General features: G+C 37.8%; 1 protein-coding gene and 1 pseudogene across 3 annotated transcripts in view; one reads left to right on the top strand and one right to left on the bottom strand.

Moving 5' to 3' along the window:
* The window catches only part of LOC122083977 (probable galacturonosyltransferase 3), a 30,169-nt gene that overhangs the window by 6,998 nt on the left and 3,578 nt on the right, over positions 1-19,593 (top strand). For 2 of the 3 annotated variants that reach the window (XM_042651938.1, XM_042651937.1), the window contains exons 3-4: positions 6,318-6,370; positions 6,530-6,590. In XM_042651938.1, the coding sequence (XP_042507872.1) occupies positions 6,318-6,370; positions 6,530-6,590 (114 nt within the window). Of the gene's footprint in view, positions 1-11; positions 76-205; positions 338-6,317; positions 6,371-6,529; positions 6,591-19,593 lie in introns of all 3 variants that reach the window. The other variant, XM_042651939.1, reaches the window with a different exon arrangement.
* Positions 3,613-4,938, bottom strand: LOC122083446 (annotated as a pseudogene).

Below are 19,593 nucleotides of genomic sequence, written 5' to 3'. Positions count from 1 at the left end.
TCCTTCCTCAGGTAACATCAAGGTTCAGGTAGCTGATGGTTCCCTATCCTCTATTGCTGGAATGGGTTCGATTAGGTGCTCTCCCACTATGTCTCTACCCTCTGTTCTTCGTATTCTTTAGTTTTCTTCTAATTTATTATCAATTGGTAGTATTACTAAAGATTTGAACTATAAGGTCACCTTTCCTACTCACTATGTGTTTCAGGACTTGGTGACGAGGGCAGCGATTGACAATGGTAGAATGAGTGGTAGTCTCTATGACTTGGACACTGGACCTTTAAGGGCACTTCATACTTTAGATTTGGCACTCTCCGAGCTCCTGAGTTAGCATCGTCGTGTGGGTCACTCCCCATGTGGAACTTTATCTAGATTGTTTTCTGCTTTAATTAAACATTATATTCAGAACAAGTTTATTTGTGATGCATGTGTTTTCGTGAAACAAACTCAAAATGTGTATCGTGCTTTTGATAATAGAAGTACTATTCCTTTTGCTATAATTCACTTTGATGCTTGAGGCCGTGCCCGCTGTCTTTGTATCTGGATATAGATGGTTTGTCACTTCTATTGATTGCAATACTCATGCTGCTTGGATTTATTTATTGCATTATAAGAGTGAGGTGGTTAAGTGCTTCCGCAAATTCCATTGCATGGTCAGGATGGCAGAGAATATATGGATGGTTCATTTCAATCCTATTTGGTTGATCATGAGATCATTCATCAGATGAGTTGTGTTATTGCCCTAAAGCAGAATGGGGTGGCAAAGCGTAAGAATAGACACTTGCATGAGGTTGCTTGCTCTTTGGTGTTTGAGATGCAGCTGCTTGCCCCTTATTGGAGTGAGGCTGTCCTCATTGCTTCTTATCTCATTAATAGGATGCCCTCACGAATGTTGGGTTTTAGGTGCCTTATTGAGATGTTATCTAGGTCACATACTTTTGTTGTTCGGCCTAAGGTATTTGGCACTATTTACTTTGTTCATAATAACCAGGTTCTTGGCAAGCTTGACCCTAGGGGTTTTAGGTGCACTTTCGTTGGCTACTCTTGTACTGATAAATGATACATATGTTATCATCCTCCTTCTCGGAGGCTTTGTTCCCATGGATGTGATCTTTTGTGAGACAGAGGTCTATTGCTCACCTCTTCAGGCGGAGTCTTCTAGTAGTGAAGAGGTTCCATAGATTCCTTCATTTAATGGTCCTTTACTTCTCCCTATGGATGAGAGGGATGAAACTCAGAGGGATACATGAGAGACAACTACTAGGAAGAGGTTCCCATTCAGGGGGAGCCATAGGTTCAGAAGAAAACACAGGATGGTCTAGTGGTACAAGTTTTCTCTTGTAAGAAAAGAGGTCCTGACACCACTACTCACACTACCACTACTACTCAATTGCCCTCTGATCCCTAATCTATTCTCCTAGGTATCTCTTTCCCACTCACTTCTGTGTCTCTTGATGTTCCTAGTGCTCATAGAAAAGCTAATCATATCGTGCTTTTGTCTTCCTCGTCCTTTGTTTCCATTCCTCATACCTGCTAGGAGGTAAATGCTGAACCTAAATGGAAGGAGGCAATGAATGAGGAGATGAGAATGCTTCACAAAAATGACACATGGGACTTGATTCCTCTTCCACTTCAAAAGCGACCAGTTGGTTGCAAATGGGTGTTCACAGTTAAACACAGCACTGATGGGATTGTGGATACAAAGCAAGGGTGGTTGTCAAGGGATTAACTTAAGACATATGGGATCGATTACTAGGAGACCTTTGTTGCTGTTTCCAAGAAGAACGCAGTTAGAGTTCTAATCTCTTGTGCAATGAACCGAGGTTGGGAGCTACAACAACTGGCTATCAAGAATGCATTTCTTCTTAGAGAGCTGGCAGATGAAGTGTATATGGACATTCCACCAGGCTACTCTACTTCAGTGCCTAAGGCAAGGTGTGTAGACTGAAGAGAGCTCTGTATGGATTGAAGCAATCACCTAAGGCACGGTTTGGTCGGTTCCACAAGGCCATGACAGCAGTTGGTTTCACTCAAAGTAATATCGATCACACTTTGTTCATTAAAAGAGTGAATGATCAGATTACTGTGCTGATAGTATATGTGGATGATATTATTGTTACTGGTAATGATGCATCAAGACCTATCGTGGTAAGGATCTTGAGATCAAGGAACTTGGAAGGCTGAAATACTTTCTTAGAATTGAGGTGGCACAATCTACCAAGGGTGTCATTCTCTCCCAAAGGAAATCTACTTTGAACCTCCTCTCTGAGACTGATATGTTAGGATGTAAGCCCTTAGATACTCTTATTGACGTCAACTCCCATCTTAAAAGCAAGGAAGGTGAACCTGTTGATAAAGGTCAGTATCAAAGGCTGGTTGGAAGACTCATCTACCTATCTCACACTAGACTAGATGTAGCTCATGAGTCAGTTTGATGAGTCAGTACATGCATGATCCCCATTCCTCTTATATGGAAGTTGTGTACTATATTCTTCGGTTCTTGAAGACTGCCCTAGGCAATGGCATCTTATTCTCTCCTTCAGGTCACATGAGGGACGAGACATATACTAATTTTGATTGGGTAGGTACTCTAGACAATCGTCATTCAATTACTGGCTACTGTACATTTGTTGGTGGCAACCTGCTTACGTGGCGCAATAAAAAGCAGTCAGTTGTGGCTCAATCAAGTGCAAAAGCTGAGTATTGGGCGATGGCCCATGGTATATGTGAGTTACTTTGGTTACAGGGTCTCCTCTATAATTTGGGTATGTCCATTCATGTGCAATGTTGTTATACTGTGACAATAAGCCAGCCATCAACATTATACACAATCCAGTTCATCATGATAGTACCAAACACGTGGAGATTGATAGATACTTCATCAAGGAGAAGTTGGAGCAAGGCTTATATGCATTCTTTTGTGAGAAATGAAGATAAGTTAGCAGATATTCTTACAAAAGGTCTTAGTAGTAAATCTTTTTATTTTATTTTGTGCAAGTTGGGTATGTTTGATATCCAAGCACAAACGTGAGGGGGAATGTTGAATAATGAGTTATATTGTAATAATGGATTTTAGGGATATTATCCAAATAGACCCTTAAGCCTCCTTTAGGGTTTTACTTTGTTATAAATTGAGAGGCTTGTGCTCATTATGGGCATGTCACATTCTTACCAATTCTTTAGGAGTTTTTGGTCAATAGGAAGGAGAATGTGAACGGATAGGAGAAGGAGATGATTGAAGGGTTTGAGAGAGAGTCCGAGTTTAAGACGATAAAGGGCTAATTCCAGAGAAACTACGGACAATCGCTTTCTTTTTCACGTCCTTGCAAAAATTCATGGTTTAGAAAATCAGGAAGAGAGTTAGATTCTCCTTTTTCTAATCCGTGAGTTTTTTTTTTTTTTTTTTTTTTTTTTGAAGATTATGAAATTCTATTATGGAATTCGAATTATTTCGATAGACAGAACCTGTTTCTATGAGGCTCATTTCATAGTATTCACGAATTTTGTCATCCATATGAGGATGCAAATGATCAAGAAAAATCTGCCATGTAAGAAGGTAGAAAAGGAAAGTAAAAGGCCAAAACAGAAGAATGACAGCCTCCTTACCATGCCTTGCTAATGGTGATATTTTCCAGTGATATCTCGATTTTACACTCCTTCAAGTCAAAGTTATTCATTCCAAATGTCCACCCACCTGCATTTCGATCAAAATTTTGAGAGATCTTTGGGTTAGAGAAGTTGAGATACTCGTCAAACTGATGGAAGCTCTCTTACAAGTCTCCACTGCTCCATTCACCATTCCTTGCAGGTCAATAGACCTAAGAGGCCCCAAATCTTTCTGAACTACAATATCATCATCCAGAAAGAGGATCTTATCTAGCTTGGGGTAAACTTCAGGAAGGTAGAACCTTAGATGGTTCAGCATCGACAAGTATATGGGGTTTCTATATTTGAGATTATCAGAACCAGCAGAAAGGGTGGATGGATGATTAGCCTTGAAATAAAATTCTTTGGTTCTTGCAGATTCAAGTTGGCGTAGACCCGAAAGTAAGAAGAATTGAGCCACTTGAAATCATCAATGTTCTTGACTTGGCATCAGTTTATCAGTGACTATATGAAACACATGCTTCTCTGGTTCCTTTGTATGCAACACTGTAGAATTGACTACGACAGATGTGACGAGTACATTGTCAGAGAAAATAGCATAATGGTATAGAGGGGGATCTTCAAGCTTGTCTTTGTTTACAACTTCACTTCCACGATCCGGCAAGAAATGGTCAGTTGTAAGCTGTAATGGGAGACAATGCAGTGGCTTGGGAACCGTTTTTGCAGCAAGCTGTATCAAGAATGCACTTTTCCCCTTCAGCTGATTTATATTACGCTCGTGGACGCAGCATGACTCTTAACCTCCTTGCTACTACAGAAGAGTCATATAATTGGTTCTTTGCCAGAGATAAAACACGACCCACTGCTTTAGCTCGATCAGGTGCACTGGATATAGGACATGCTGGCTTCTTTAATGTGTTCCATCAGGGATTTGTAGTGACCCAGATCATTCTTGGACCGAGCAATGGTCACATATGCTTTGGCCATTATGTTTTGATCCCGCATACGTGTCAACATGGAGTTAGAGAGCGGAGTTTCATATTCCTTTCTCCATATACTGTACATTTCTGTGACCATGATATTGAGCTGTTTTGACCATTTAATAGCTGCTGCTTGCATCTGCTTTTTCTGTCTCTTTTTTCTGGTTGATTAGTTCTGCAGTTTGGAGTTTTTTTTTTCCCTTTCCTGTCAGTTTCTGGAAGACTCAAAAATGTCACAAACCCAGACCCACCATTGATGACATATCTGAAGAATCTAAATAGAAGAATTTCTTTTTACCTGGTGTTTGAGCTTCACAGGGTTGATTGGAGTCACTGGTTTATACAGGATCTCGTCTCCCATATTGTTGACGTTCACTGATGCCTTCTGACCCACTCATCTTATGTTCAAAAGAATCTTCATTTGCCTGATAATAAGCAGTAGGAGAGAAATATTGGCTTTTGCCACTTATTTCTGTGAGATTCAGAAATTGTTATGAGATGCAGCAAACCATTGGTAGGATGCCAATAATGGCTGGTGGGTTTAAAGTGGAGGACTAGTTGGGATGCTTAATTCTTATCCTTCTCCTCCAATGATTCTTCCATCGATTCCAAGTAACAGAACTTTTCTTTTATTTGTATCTTATAGTTGCTAAATCTGTAACTAGTTAATAGTTAATGGTTTGAAAATGCTATCCTCTTGTGTAAACTTTCATTAATGTTCTGTTTCTGATCTATGCAAAAACCCAGATTTTCTTCAAGTTTCTTGAATTCATATTACAACCAGGAATCCATTGATCAACTTTTAACCGCTGGAATTCAAATCTGATTTCACATTAAGCTTTCAATTTGTGTTCGGAAGTGCCCTGCTTTTTCAGAAAATCTCATCTTTGAACTGATCTGAAAATCCTATTTCCAGCTTGATGTCACTCAACTTAGTTTCTCAATTCTGTTTTCAAGTTCTGGTTTCTGCTTGCTGTTTCAGTAACATAGTACTATGAACTTTCTGTTATCGGATTCTTCAGATCTGTCCATCAGATTGGGAAACCCTTCTTCTCCATATAATTGACCTTCAACCAGCTTTTTGATTAAACCAGAACATTGGATTATCTGTTATTATAGATCTCTTGAATCCCTGTTTCTAAACCTGTCACTGTGATTCTGGCAAGGTTCAAAAACTTGTTTCATTTATCCATTTTGGTCAATCCAAATTTACTAAAATATCGAAATTTTGGCCAAACAGTGTTTTTTCCATGTTTTTCGCCAGGCCATTTCGGTGGGGATTTGGGTGGGGGTGGGGGAATGGCCAAAATGACTGAAATGAACGAAACGAGATGACCAAAATGTCGATGAAACAGTGCATTTTTTTTACTGAACTGAGCGAAATTTCAGCGAAACAGTGCTGATTCTGGGTTTTGCCTCCTGTTCCGTCTCGGACATATCGAAATTAGCGAAGTTTCGGTGAGTTTTTGAACAATGGGTTCTGTTTTCATTGGATTTCTGAACGTAGCCAGCTTAGGCTTACAGAAACTCATCAGAAGAGAAATTATTGATGTAGATAGTAAATGTCTGAGTGCTTTCTTACATAGCCTTTTGTAATCCACTTTAATCTCTCCACCTGGATATTTTTTTTTTTTGGTTTTATTTCTTATCTTGTTCTTTCCTTTTAAGATGTGTGACATTTCCATTTATTTTTGGTGAGAATATTAATTTATATCTCCAAATTGGTTAATGTAGGTTGCGCTCCTTGTGACTCTAGTTAGCGCCAATATGCTAGATACATCATTGAGGTATGAATGTATAATCACTCAAAGTGTATCTAGTTATGGACTCACATTTATCTCATGCTATGGAGCTGTTTATGTTTAATTTTTGGTTTGTAGCAATAAATGTTGACATTCTACATTTTAATTAGCTATTAATTATGAGCTGTGTTTTGCTTCCTCCAGTCGAAAGGAACTCAAAGGATACCAGCCGCTACATGACTGTGAGCAATACAATGATAGAAAGGTTTCAATACTTCCTTCCTATCTAGTACTGAATAAATGGAACGCTGCCTCGTTTACTTTCAATCTATGTGAACTTTTTATCTGTTTTCATATTGAAGTTTTAACCTTATATTATCTAACTCACAATCAATGTTTGAGATTTGAGATCTGTGGGAGGTCAAGGCAAGGAATTCCCAATTATGATTGGGTTACATCAAGTATCTGCTTTAAGCCCCTATTTGTTTGCGCTTATCATGGATGAGTTAACTTAGAGCATCTAGACGAGGTCCCTTGGTGTATGCTCTTCACAAATGACATTGTTTTGGTGGATACGACTAAATCAGGTATTAACACAAAGTTGGAGCTATAGAGATAAAAATTGGAATTATTAGGTTTTAAGATTAGTAGATCGAAGATGGAGTATGTGAAGTGTAACTTTAGCCACTCTAATAATGAAATGGTGAAAATTGAGGAGATAGATATTCCACTAAGTGACTAGTTTATATATCTAGGGTCAACCATAAATAAAAGTGACAGAGAATTAAAAGTGGGATGGATTGAAGTGGAGAGGTGCGTTCGAAGTCTTGTGTGACTGGTGTATCCCTCTAAAGCTCAAGGGAAAAAAATTCTATAAGACTGTTGTGCGTCCAGTTATGATATATGGGGCGGAACGTTGGGTAGTTAAGAAGAGTCATATAGAGAAGTTATGTGTGACTAAGATGAGGATGTTAAGATGGATGTGCGGAAAAACTAGGAAGGATAAAGTAAGGAATTGGCATATTAGAGTTATTTTAGGAGTTGCCTTGATCAACGACGAGCTCCGCGAAAGTGGTTTGAGGTGGTATGGTCATGTTCAAAGGAGGCCTAAAGACGCCCTAGTAAAGAGGAGTGCTTTGATTTAGATTGAAGGAGCCAAAAGAGCTAGGGGTAGGCCTAAAATGACCATAGGCGAAGTGGTGAGGAATAACATACATAGTCTCGGTCTTGTCCCAAGTATGACCTTGGATAGAACCTATTAGAGGGCAAGGATCCATGTAGCCGACCCCATTTAATTGAGATTTTTCCAACTAATGGGTTGTGCCTCTTTCCTCTTATTCTCATCTTTCTTTCTCATCTCTCATCTTTCCACCTCTTCCTTCACCCTTTTCTGTTTGGACTTTTCTAATTTTGTTTTGTATTTATCCATGTAGCCGACACAATTTAGTTGGGATAAGGCTAAGCTTGTTGTTGTTGTTGGTGGTGGTGGTGGTTTGAACTCGTGGGAAAATCACCAAGGATTAGAATATCGGTATTGGTATCGATTGCCGTATCAGTTGGCAAAATTTAAGATATGTATTAGAGGGTATCATATAGTACCAGAGATACGCTAAAGATATACACATAAATTCACTTTTGCTTATAAAAAAGTAAAAAAAAATCTATATATAACATGTATCGTGCATAAACAATAAAATTGAGACTTGAGAGTATCATATTGAGAGAAACGTGTATTCAATTGAAATTGTTCAAAAGGATGAGGTTTCTTACATTGTTTTTTTTTTTTCTATTGCCTACCATTGCCATTCTGATGAGTGCCATGAAGAGTGTTGTGATGGTTCATATTAATTTTTAGGAGCTTCTTTTTTAATAGGAGCTACTAAGGTAATGTTGTGCACATGTCGAACATAGGCATAGTATTGACCGTAGTCAAAATAATTATGGTAGTGGGACTCCCATTCATGGTAGATTCTAGTGTATTGCTTTGGAGTGGCTAATGTTGGTCTTGCATTAACCCCATATTCATAGCCTGAAAAAGCACCTAAAGATACATATTGTCTATGTCCAGCTGAGGCACTAGCGTGATCCAAATTAATGCTCATTGACTCCATTCTCCTCATCAGCATATTACTATCACTTGGATTGTGGGAATGCTTACCTTCTTACTATAAGACTTTGGTTGTGGGCGAGTACCATGATCAGTATCTTGGGTTGCATATGTAAATGCAACCTCTTCTGTGACATGCATCCCTACATAAGATTGTCCACCATCATTGCCACCAGCCATGGTTTAAGAACTCGAGTGATACTGTCGAAATTTTCCACATTTCGACAGTATCCCATGACTCCGATACCATATAGCCTATGACTTTTAAAAGTCATTGGTTTCGACCCTTTGGGTTGAACAAGCCTTTATAAAACATGCTTAAATGGGAAACCAAGTGTTCTCATTTCAAAATTTCGGCCCTCTCCCCATTTTTTCTTTTCCGTGAAGTGGGAAACTTGGGAAAACACTCAAGATTTTCCCCTTGTGCCAAAAAAACTTGAATTTAAGCTTGGATCTTGCAAAATCTACCTAAAGAAGGGAGCTTGGATCAAAAAGGTAAGTCCCACCTTCCCTAAAAATCTATTTTTTTTTTTTTTTTTTTTTTTTTTTTATAGATATATTTGGAAATGAGTAAAATGATGTAATTTTTTTATGTTAGTAAGAATGACCCAATCTACACATTCATGGTGTCCTTTTTTATTTTTTTGCATATTAATTTCTTAAAATTTTTGTTTGTAAAAATACATTTACCTACGACATATATTTCAAAAGAATAGGGTGGCAGGTATGGACAGTATGGTGGATCTTCTACTTCATTTGGACAGGAGGGTAGTTCAGGTGGTGAGTCATCTTTTGTTGACTGTATCTTTAGGTATCCATTCCAACTTTGTGTGCCACATCCACATCCACATCCTATCACTGTGACTGAGCCATTCCCTAGGGTGGGGATACCTAGCTGGTGTTGATGATGCATATTATAGATGGGAGATGATGGACTACCGAAACAATTGAGCCCAAAACATGTAATGGGACTCATATGTGGTGCATTCAGAGGAGCGGCCACGACATCTGCAGTGGTACGCAGCTCATTGTTTGGAACCGCCTAAGCACTCTACTTTGAATTGGCTTTAGAGTGTTGAGTGTTGAGTGTTGAGTGTTGAGTGTTGAGACTTGAAAGTTGAGAGATAACTCACAATTATATAATATTATTATTGATTTTGGATATTTTGCATCATGTTTTGTTTGTTTTAAACTTTTATTCATATATTTCACAATTATGTACTTACGTATATTGTATACTACATATAATGTAGACTATGTACTTTTGTAGTATAGTTTCAGGTAACAACTCAACGTACATTAGCAAACTTTGGTTCACATTACAAGCATGACTTTCCATGAAACTAATAATGTGAATGTGTTAGAAATGTCTAAAATAAGACGTATAAAAAAAAAAAAACATTTTTGGGGTCAAAACCAAAGTTTCCGCCAAACCTGAAAAATTCCATGGTTTCCTCGAAATTTCCCAGAACTTGACCGAAATTTTGGTCTCCCCAAGGGTCGAAACCCAATACCTTGAACCTTGCTACCAACACTAGTAACACCAACTCTCTAACTACTACTACCACTATTATTATCATCATCATCATCATCGTCATCGTCATCGTCATCAGCACCACCATCACCATCTTTACCTTGATCATCTCACTATCCTATTGGGATCCGCCATATGCAGCACCTAACCTTGTCCTCCTAATGAGACCATCATCAGAGCTATTTTCTTTGTCATCCTTTTGTACATCTGAAATGACATCTCTTTATTTATCTATCTAATGATGTCCTCTATAATCGGATCATATGTGGGTTCTCGTTGATCTTCATAAAATTGATCCATCATCAAAACCTTTTTGATGTCCTCAATCCATCCCCTAACTGGATTTTCTTCGTCAAGTATGTGATTGATGTCGATTGGGTTGACATCAATTTCATCACTTGATCTCTCAAACTCTAAATATTTTATCTTCAACTTCATGTTATAGTGCACATAGACTAACTTCTCCATCTTGGTATAACTCAGATGATTTCAAGGTTTGGTGTGTATCAACCCAAATGTACTCCAGTTACATTCGCAGCCACTTGAGGAGGTTGTGCATGATAATATTTTAATTGCAATCAAACTCAAGTTTGGAGCGCTAAACCTATAGTTGAGCCATCAATCAACTACATAAGAATAATTACAATATTAAGAGTTTGAAACAAATTTTGATGTAATAGGATAGCTTATTAAACTTAACTTACCAGGAGGTTGTGTTTCTCTACAATGGATAGCCAATTGATCAGCAAGCCCATGAGTGACCTCCTGGAAGTATTCCTAGAGAGGTATTAAAACATTAACAGGCTACTCAATGTATTAAAGATTTAAAAAATGTGAAAGATTACTAACCTTTTCCACATCTTTGGCCACATCAAGATTTAGTGCCAATTTGTTTATAATTTCCTTTGTGAATTTTATTAAATCACTTCTAAACCTTAAATTGAAAGAGTAGTGAAGGTTCGGATTCAAATAATTGGCTGCACATGGTTTGTAATTGATTTAACATACTGATAAAGTAATAACTAAGTAGTGACTATCACATGTTCAGAGTGAAACATAAATAATTTACTTAAGAGATTACCTGCCCGATGAATGTCTTGAACCAACTTCCTTTTCTATTGGTTTTCTATAATCTTCAGAAACCATTTGCATGACCTTGGGTTATCATTTTGTATCATTTTTTGGACGACTTCCATGCAATGCACTATATTGCCAATAGTTTGCGCCTTACTCTGAAAACAACAAAGAGTGGTTGCAAAGGTGAATAGGCCTTGAACATTTTTTTTTCCAATTTTAGTGCATGCATAGCCACTACGCAACCATTCATTAGAGGTGAACGATTTAAGTAACCCATCCTTCCGAGATTCGAGGCTATCAAGTGAAATATAATTGGTGGCAAATCTTGTCGCAACATGCCTTTCTAAATCATCTTTAAATATACTTCCTCATCAATGCCAACACCCAATTGTGATTATAGATGAAACTGGTGATCATTTTTGCATCAGAAACCACCTTATGCAGTTTGGGCATTTCACCGATTTCTTTGAACATTAAATGAATACAGTGGCTGCACACAGTGTCCAGTATACGCCGGGCCTCTTCATCATAAACATGTAACCACATCCTAGACAACATCCTCTTGCCCTATCTCGTCCACAACCTGGTCCATTAATTTGAACAAATACATTGCATCCTTGATATCTTCAGATGCATTGGAAAACTTGTAGAAGATTGTTTTCCTGTTGCAATATATGGGGAAGTTGATGATGGACAACCTCTCTGGTCCACTTCACCCATCACACATGATGGTCACTCTATATTCAAACCACTTATATTTGAACTCCTCAATTACTCATTCACCTCTTTAACATCTTTTAAGTAAGACCCAGAAATTTCATAAGGCGTGGGTGGTTTAACGTTTTTCCCACATTGTTGAATCTCCTTAGCCATAACCTTGAAGTAGGGATCTTTGGCTTTGTGGGGTGGAATCATAGAACTATGAAACCATCTAGAGATTGCTTTCCTTATCTTTCTACTCAGTGTCTTACGCTGAAAGCTCTCTTCAATCCTTTGTTGGACTTCATCTCTCTCTCTTGTCATGCACCCCTCGGGGCTCCTTTTCCCCTTACCCTTACCCTTACCACTCTATGAAAATTTGTTAAACATTCCCTTAACAGACATTACTCTACTAAAGGCCAACAGGCTCCTTGCCCTCACCTTTATCTAGACTTGGACAATATGAGGGGCCAACACCTTGCTCAACAATAACATGGCCACCACGTTCTGGTCTTATAGATTGAGATCTTCTCAATTGCTCATCTCTCTATTCTTTTTGTCTTGGATCCCCTGTTGACTCACGCATTGCCCACGCCAATTGTTGATCTTCATCCTCTGCCTCCATATCTAATCCTTTATAATTCTCAAGGTCCTTTAGATTGTCAACCAACCTATCCTCAACTTCAACGACTTGTTTCGCTTTATCTTTAGTTTGCTTTAAGTACTTTCTTATTGCTTTGTAATTGCCTCTGGGCACTTTGAACACTCGGCAACATTTGAAAATCCTGCTGCCATGTATTGTTTATGCCTGATATTCCACCTTCAAGGTGGGTAGTGTCACTGTAGTTGCACTTTGTCCATAGTATTATTACTCACTTTCTTGGCCGAATCCCATCCAATATCCCTATTCCGTACTCAGGCGGCATCTTCTTAAAAAAGTACATAAAGTGTCATAAAATAAATAGATCAATCCAAGTTTATCACTGTGTATGATACATTTGAATAATTATCAAAGCATGTTGATCTAATTTGAAATCAAATTTTTTTTTTTTTTAAATAAAATTTGACATCATATAGAAAAATGAGAAAAAATGGATCAATCAAAACTTGGTGATGAATTTAGTAAATTCTAGGTTTTTTATAATAACACAAAAAATGAACTGATTTTGTGAAAAATTACAAATTTTTTTTTGTTTTTTTTTTTTTTTTTTTTTTTTTTTTCTTCTAATTTTAAAACACTTTTTCGAAATTATTAAAAAATAAAAAATACAGAAATTTCAGAATGTTCGAAATTTAAGTCGGAGCATATAGATCTGTTGTTTGTATACAACATAAATTTCTCACACATTTTAACCAAGTATGTTGCAATAGATCTAACAAATTTGAAAATGTTTGAAAGTTCCATTTTAATGGGAAAAAAGTATGAATCTGCACACAAATATAAATATATATATATTTGTCCATTATGGTCACATAATGTTTGTTTAACCTAAATGCATGTTCTACATGCAACAAACATGTCCAAAAAAACAAGATTAAAAAAAAAGTTCAAGTTTTTGAAGAACTTACCCAAAACTGTGAGGTTTTCTTCAAAACCTTGAGCTTGAATCTTTCCTTCATACAGCTTGTAGAATCCCTTTGGAGTCTTTCTTTTGCCAACTTGTAGAAGCCCCCCTCGATCTGGTGTGTAGATTGAGAGAAAAGAGAGTTTGAAGAAATGAAAAATGGAGTTCTCCCTTCAAAAGTCGTGTTTTGTAGGTTACAAAAGCATTCTGCCCATTTAAGTGATTGCATCAAACTGTATAGGTTGATACAGCTTGATACGTATTGATATGTACCTATACTTATGGTAAAATCAAATGTTCGGCTTCAATTAGACATATTGGTGAGTATCGTGTGTATCGGAGGGTATCGATACAAAATAATTTAAAGAGGAAATTACATTCCCCTCCCTTGGACTATGGCCTAATAGCAGTTTCACCCCACTTACTTTCATAAATACCAATTCCCTTCCCTCTAGTTTGAATATTCTTTCAAATGTACCCCTTCCGTTAGATAGCCCTGTTAAGTGATGACCTCATCATTCAAACATGTAATTTCATACCGAAATTACCCTTCCCACACGAAATAAGCCTTAAGCCCTAAAAGGCTAAACAGAACCTCCTTCATCACGATTTGCCCCTTCTTCATCGCTGTGCTTCGCCGTCGTTTGCTGTGCTCCGCTGTTGTTTGCTGTGCTCCAACAATCCAGAGCCTATGCGAATGAGGTATGACAGGCTGAGAAGTGTGGCAGGGAGGATACAGACAGTGGTTGGGGATATGGAAACCCAAGTGGAGCGGATCCAAGCACTATTGAGCTGGCGGGATCCTCGTGCCACAGCAATCTTCGTGATGTTCTGTCTCATTGCGGCACTAGTCTTATATGTGACGCCTTTCCAGGCAGTGGCTGTTATTGCAGGCTTCTACTTGATGAGGCACCCAAGTTTCCATCATAGGTTGCCGGGAATGCCAATCAACTTCTTCCATCAGCTGCCTGCCAAGACGGATGGTATGTTGTAAATAGGCAATGGGTGTTTCCCCAGTGAGTGTTCCAGATTCTGGGTATGTAGATCTTGCTTCTCCTTCTTTCTTCTTATTGTATGTTTTAGGTGGTAAAGATTTCACAGATGCTGGACTATGCAGGGATGAATAATAGTAGCTATAGTAATTTATGTTCTTGTTCATGAGCCATTGGGTAAAAAATTGATGGAAGCTAAGACATGATTTTCATATATTAAGGATGAAGTTTCTCTTCATGGTCACACACATTGAAGAGATTCTCCGTCTTTATTGCGATTGGATGGAATTCAAAGGGCAGTGTGGGACTTTGTACAATAGGGGAGATATATTATTAGAAAGCTTTTAACATTCATAATCTTGTCATTTGGTCTTCCTGGTTTTGATGCATAATGGTGACCTCAAAGCCTATATTCCTGAGCAAACTAAGTGGATAGTCATAAAAATGTTTGTTGATCACCAGAACCAGATATGGCAATTTCTGTGACAAAGAAGAAATTAAGCTGTTATAGATGCAAAGAAAGTAGCTGCTTGAGAAGAATCTTACGTGAATTGCTTTATCAGATACCAATTTTTCTTCTGCTATCCATAATTCTCCTTCACACGATGGTCTTCTTCTACCACTATCATATCTGGCAGCAACAGTATCGCTAGAGAACAGAATATCAATGCGAGCAGCCTCGTCAATAATGAAAAAGAAGCCAAGGTTGCATAGGCAGTCAAAATAGTTGTAGAAGAGCTACAGATTCAGAGTAAGTGATGGGGACATCAAGGTGTATAGTCGAAAGAAGAAGAAGACTCAACCACCCCCTACATCAGTGAGGTATCGGTCAGGGATGTGAACGAGGCCGAGCTTTCTTCTATGCGTGAGGGAAGTTTCAGAACAAGATGGCAGGTCCAAAGATGAAGAAAATAGAAGGAATATATGTTAATGCCACAAGGGTAAACCGGTCTTTTTTAACACCGTCAGTCACTTATGGGACGATTGAAAGAATCTTCAAACTAGAGGGGAGGGGATTGGTAATTTATGAAAGTACATGGAGGGAAATTGCTATTAGGCCATAGTCCAGGGGAGGGGAATGTAATTTCCTCTAATTTAAAATATTGCATGTGCCGTTTCGGTGGTTTTGTATCGATGGCTACCAATACTAATATTTATCGACTGATGTGGTAAGATACACACCGATACGGTACGATACGCACTGATGCTTTAAGCAATAGCAGTCACAATATTTATCTAATTTGGCCATATCTTGACCTATGGGGAAACAATAATATTTTGCCAATTTCAACAGATTTCGCTTGAAGTTTTGAACAATGTTCGCAATTCCAAAGATTAGATAGATGGACATGGTTTTGCTGGATAAATTATGTTGCAAAAGGGTTTTCTTGACTCTATAAATATTATGCATGGTGTGCTTAGTTCGCTGTCTGAAATGGCTTTTTGGCTCATTCATTTGCCTCATGGCAAGTTTCAGGCTTTCAGCCCAAGGATCTCTGCTGGTTCTTAATGCCATGATATTGTCACATGGTATCAGGGCATCAAAGATCAGTGGTTATCCTAATTTTTCCTTTTTGAGAGTCCTCCTTGGTATTTCCCATTGGGGTCACCAGTAACAAATGTTGTAGATATCTTTTTTTTCCTGAAACCCTAGTTTAGAATATAAAGAACTAGGGCTTCCTCATACTTTGAAGGGTACTACATCAACACCTATGGACTGCTACTGGCACTCTGTTTTTTGTTAGGTTTTTGGCATCTATTGTAATTAATCCTACTCTATCCACCTGAGCAGCCCAATAATTTAGGGCATTGAAATTCAATATGAATAGGCTCTTCAATATCAATGTGGCCCTAATCCAAGCATCTGCTGGAAAGTTCTGTTTTAATCTCTTGGCTGCCTGGAAGTTCTCTGTTTTTTGGTGGAATCGATTCTGCCAAGTTCTGGAGATCTATCCATCGGTTACTTCAGAATTACCCTTATGTAAACTATTGTTCCCAGTTGAATCATTATTATAAATACAGGGGGAGGACACCCCCAGCGATTTTGGCTATACTATTTTGTGTCTTCTTCATTGTGAAGTTGATTGTACTGTGGTGAAGCAGCAGCAACTCCAATAGTGGTTATGCCAGCCTGAGGGTGAGGTCATATGCCCCCTTCTTCTCCTTTTTATTTTATTTTTTCATTGTTCTATCAATTCTAGCAATTAACTTCACTCTATTGTGGCTTATCATTGGGTGATTTCTAAACCTTCCTTTTTGTCTTATTCTTATTTTATTCCTGCTGCTTCTACTCACTTATTTTCTGCTGGTTTTCTTTAGTTTTTCCTACGCTGTAATTTCTGGTTGGCTCTGTTAAATAGTGTAGTCTCGGTTTATGTTATTATGGTTTATATTAGTTTAAGTTGTGAGGGGTGTTTTAGGTATTGTGGTATGACTTAAGTTGGTCGGTTTATGTTGATATATGGATTATTATTTTGAGTATAAATAAACCCTTCATCCCCCACAGTTTGTGTAAACTTCACAACACAAACCGTGGGCAGAATTCCTCTCCTATCTTGTCTCTATCAATCTCTCTTCTTCTTCCTCCTTTTCTCTGCTGCAACTGCTGGTTCTTAATGCCTTGATATCGTCACATGGTATCAGGGCATTAAAGATCAGTGCTTATCGTAATTCTTCTCTTGAGAGTCCTCCCTGGTATTCCCCATTGTGGTCAACAGCAACCTGTAGATATTTTTTTTCTTGAAACCTTAGTTTAGAATATAATGAAGTAGGGATTCCTCATACTTTGAAGTGTACTACATCAACATCTGTGGATTGCGACCGCCTACCGGTACTCTGTTTTTTGTTAGGTTTTTGGCATCTGTTGTGAAATTAATCCTACTCTCTCCACCAGAGCAGCCCAATAGTTTAGTGCATTGAAATTCAATCTGAATAGGCTCTTTGATATCAATGTGGGCCTAATCCATGCATCTGCTGCAGAGTTCTGTTTAAATCTCTTGGCTGGCTGGAAGTACTCTGTTTTTTGGCGGAATCGATTCCGCCAAGTTCTTGTGATCTATCCATCGGTTACTTTAGAATTACCCTTATGTAAACTATTGTTCCCAGTTGAATCCTTACTCAGTTATTTTCTCTGACCTCAATTGTTCACCATAATTATAGAATTGACCTTGGTTCCTTATATTTGATTTCTTCTTTCTGTAGTGGTTGGGCCCATAATGATCCTCATTTGAGCTATTGAACCCAGGATCACATCAGTCTCCTTACGTACTATTAGCCCATGAGCTTGGTGGATGAATTACCGTTACTGATTTGTTGTGGGTTTATGAAACAAGTGGTAGAACATGTCTTCTTGTACCAACGAGGTTATAAATATAATGCACAAATTAAAGTGTGGACCATCACAGATTCCATAACATTGGCATGTTTAACCCTATTGTGCAAGGTGTACAGATCATGATTTCATGTAGCTTCACTGAATTTGATCCATTTTATATGCAATTTTTCCAAAGCAATATGCTGGTGCTCAGGTTGTTCTGAACTTTAGTATTTATAAATGAAAAATGTAATGACAAGTAGATATTGAAACAGATACAAAAAGTTTCACTTTCTTGGTCATTACTAATAATGTAATCATTAATCATTTAAATGAATTGATGGAAGAGAAAGGAGGTCACGTTTTAAGACGATGATTGATGAATTTTATAGGAAATAGGAACAAGCGGTTTTACATACTTCTATCTTTAGTCTGAACATTTGGGGTAAAATTGAAATTTGTAATACCTATTGGGATGAGGCTTAGTTGGCATCATTTGAGTGAAAGCATGTTATACCTGCCAATGTTTACCATTTCCAATTTTTTCTGTTCCAAAATGTCAACTGATTTATATTAACCAACTGTACCCTGCTGAGACATTCTCTTTTGCATACTTCTGCATTCCTTTCCAGGGTCAAAAGAACTGAAGTTGTTTTGAGGTCCAAACAATTCTTGTTAAAATTTTATGGGCAACAAATATTTGGGCCCCTATCTTGTGCACTAGCACACTATTGACCTTTCCTGAGATATTGTATTCCTTCTAGCTTAGTGATTGAACTTGGTTTTCAGTGATTATGGTGGGTACTGAATGAAATTATTTTTTTCCTGTCGATTCCTATGTGCATTTTTCGAAATGTTCACTGATGCATCAGAGCAACCAAAGGGTCATAAATGTAAAATAGCTGTCAAGGCGTGGGTGCCTTGGTTGCCTTGTTAGTGTTGCCTTGTTTTTTTCTCTTCCAATGCCAAGGGTCTCCTAGATGCCGTGACAAATATGTATCAGATGGAAGGGGGTTGTAAAGCACATTATAAAGCTTTTAAAATAGACAAAAGGCATACCATGACACCCAAAAATCATGTAGTACCCATTAAATTTTTTTATATCTTCATAAGATCAGATTGACTTTCATGAACCAATGAAGGTGACTAACTGCAATTTTCCCTTGCTAGATCCTCTGAAACATGGAGGTTTTCCGTTGGCTATAGGTGTTATATTTGTGTTGTTAAAGAATGTTTACAGATTTATCCATTGCTGGACCATTGGAGTTAGTTGGGAGTTATTTTCTATGCCTTTTTTCCCTGAGTTCAGTAATTTCTCTAGAAAAACACTATACTTATTTTTTGGCTTCTGATTCAATTTCCTATAAGGGGCTGAATCTTTTGGAGAATGTTACCTTATCATATCTTATGGGGCTTGTGGGATGAGAAAGAATTTTTTAAGGAAAGACCCATAATTGTGTGCCAATACTGGATCTCGTATCTCGGATTGAGCTTATGTGAATGGAAGTTTGATTGGAACAAATTGAATCCTCGACTCTTATTGGAAGTGGATAACATTTGAGGTGTGAGGTCAAATTTCTGTTTATCTTTTCTATTTTTTGTTTCTTTTGGTTTTTCTTTTGTATTTGGATGCAGCCATTTCTGTACCATGATACTCTCCTTTGTATTATTTAATCTCTCATGAATAATGCTTTCATGTGTTGTTGCTGATTGGTGTGTATGAATGAAATATATTGAAAACAATATTATCTGTTCCCCACTCTTGGCACATTTGTGCACACATGAAATCATGCGTGGACAAGTATTGGCATATTCATTCTGAGTTTGCTAAAAAAAATTATATTAGTTCGTATTTGGAGAACTATAAGGAGCTACTAGGAATAAAAATGTAAATGGAAGACCTAGTAAATTTCTTGAGGTAGAATGTCATTTTAGGCTTTGAATGGTAGAATATTTTGTATTTGTTTCAATGATTCTAATT

Source organism: Macadamia integrifolia, chromosome 7 (genome assembly GCF_013358625.1).
Source record: "Macadamia integrifolia cultivar HAES 741 chromosome 7, SCU_Mint_v3, whole genome shotgun sequence".
In the NCBI taxonomy this organism is placed as follows: Eukaryota; Viridiplantae; Streptophyta; class Magnoliopsida; order Proteales; family Proteaceae; genus Macadamia; species Macadamia integrifolia.
This window is presented reverse-complemented; position numbering and strand designations above follow the sequence as displayed.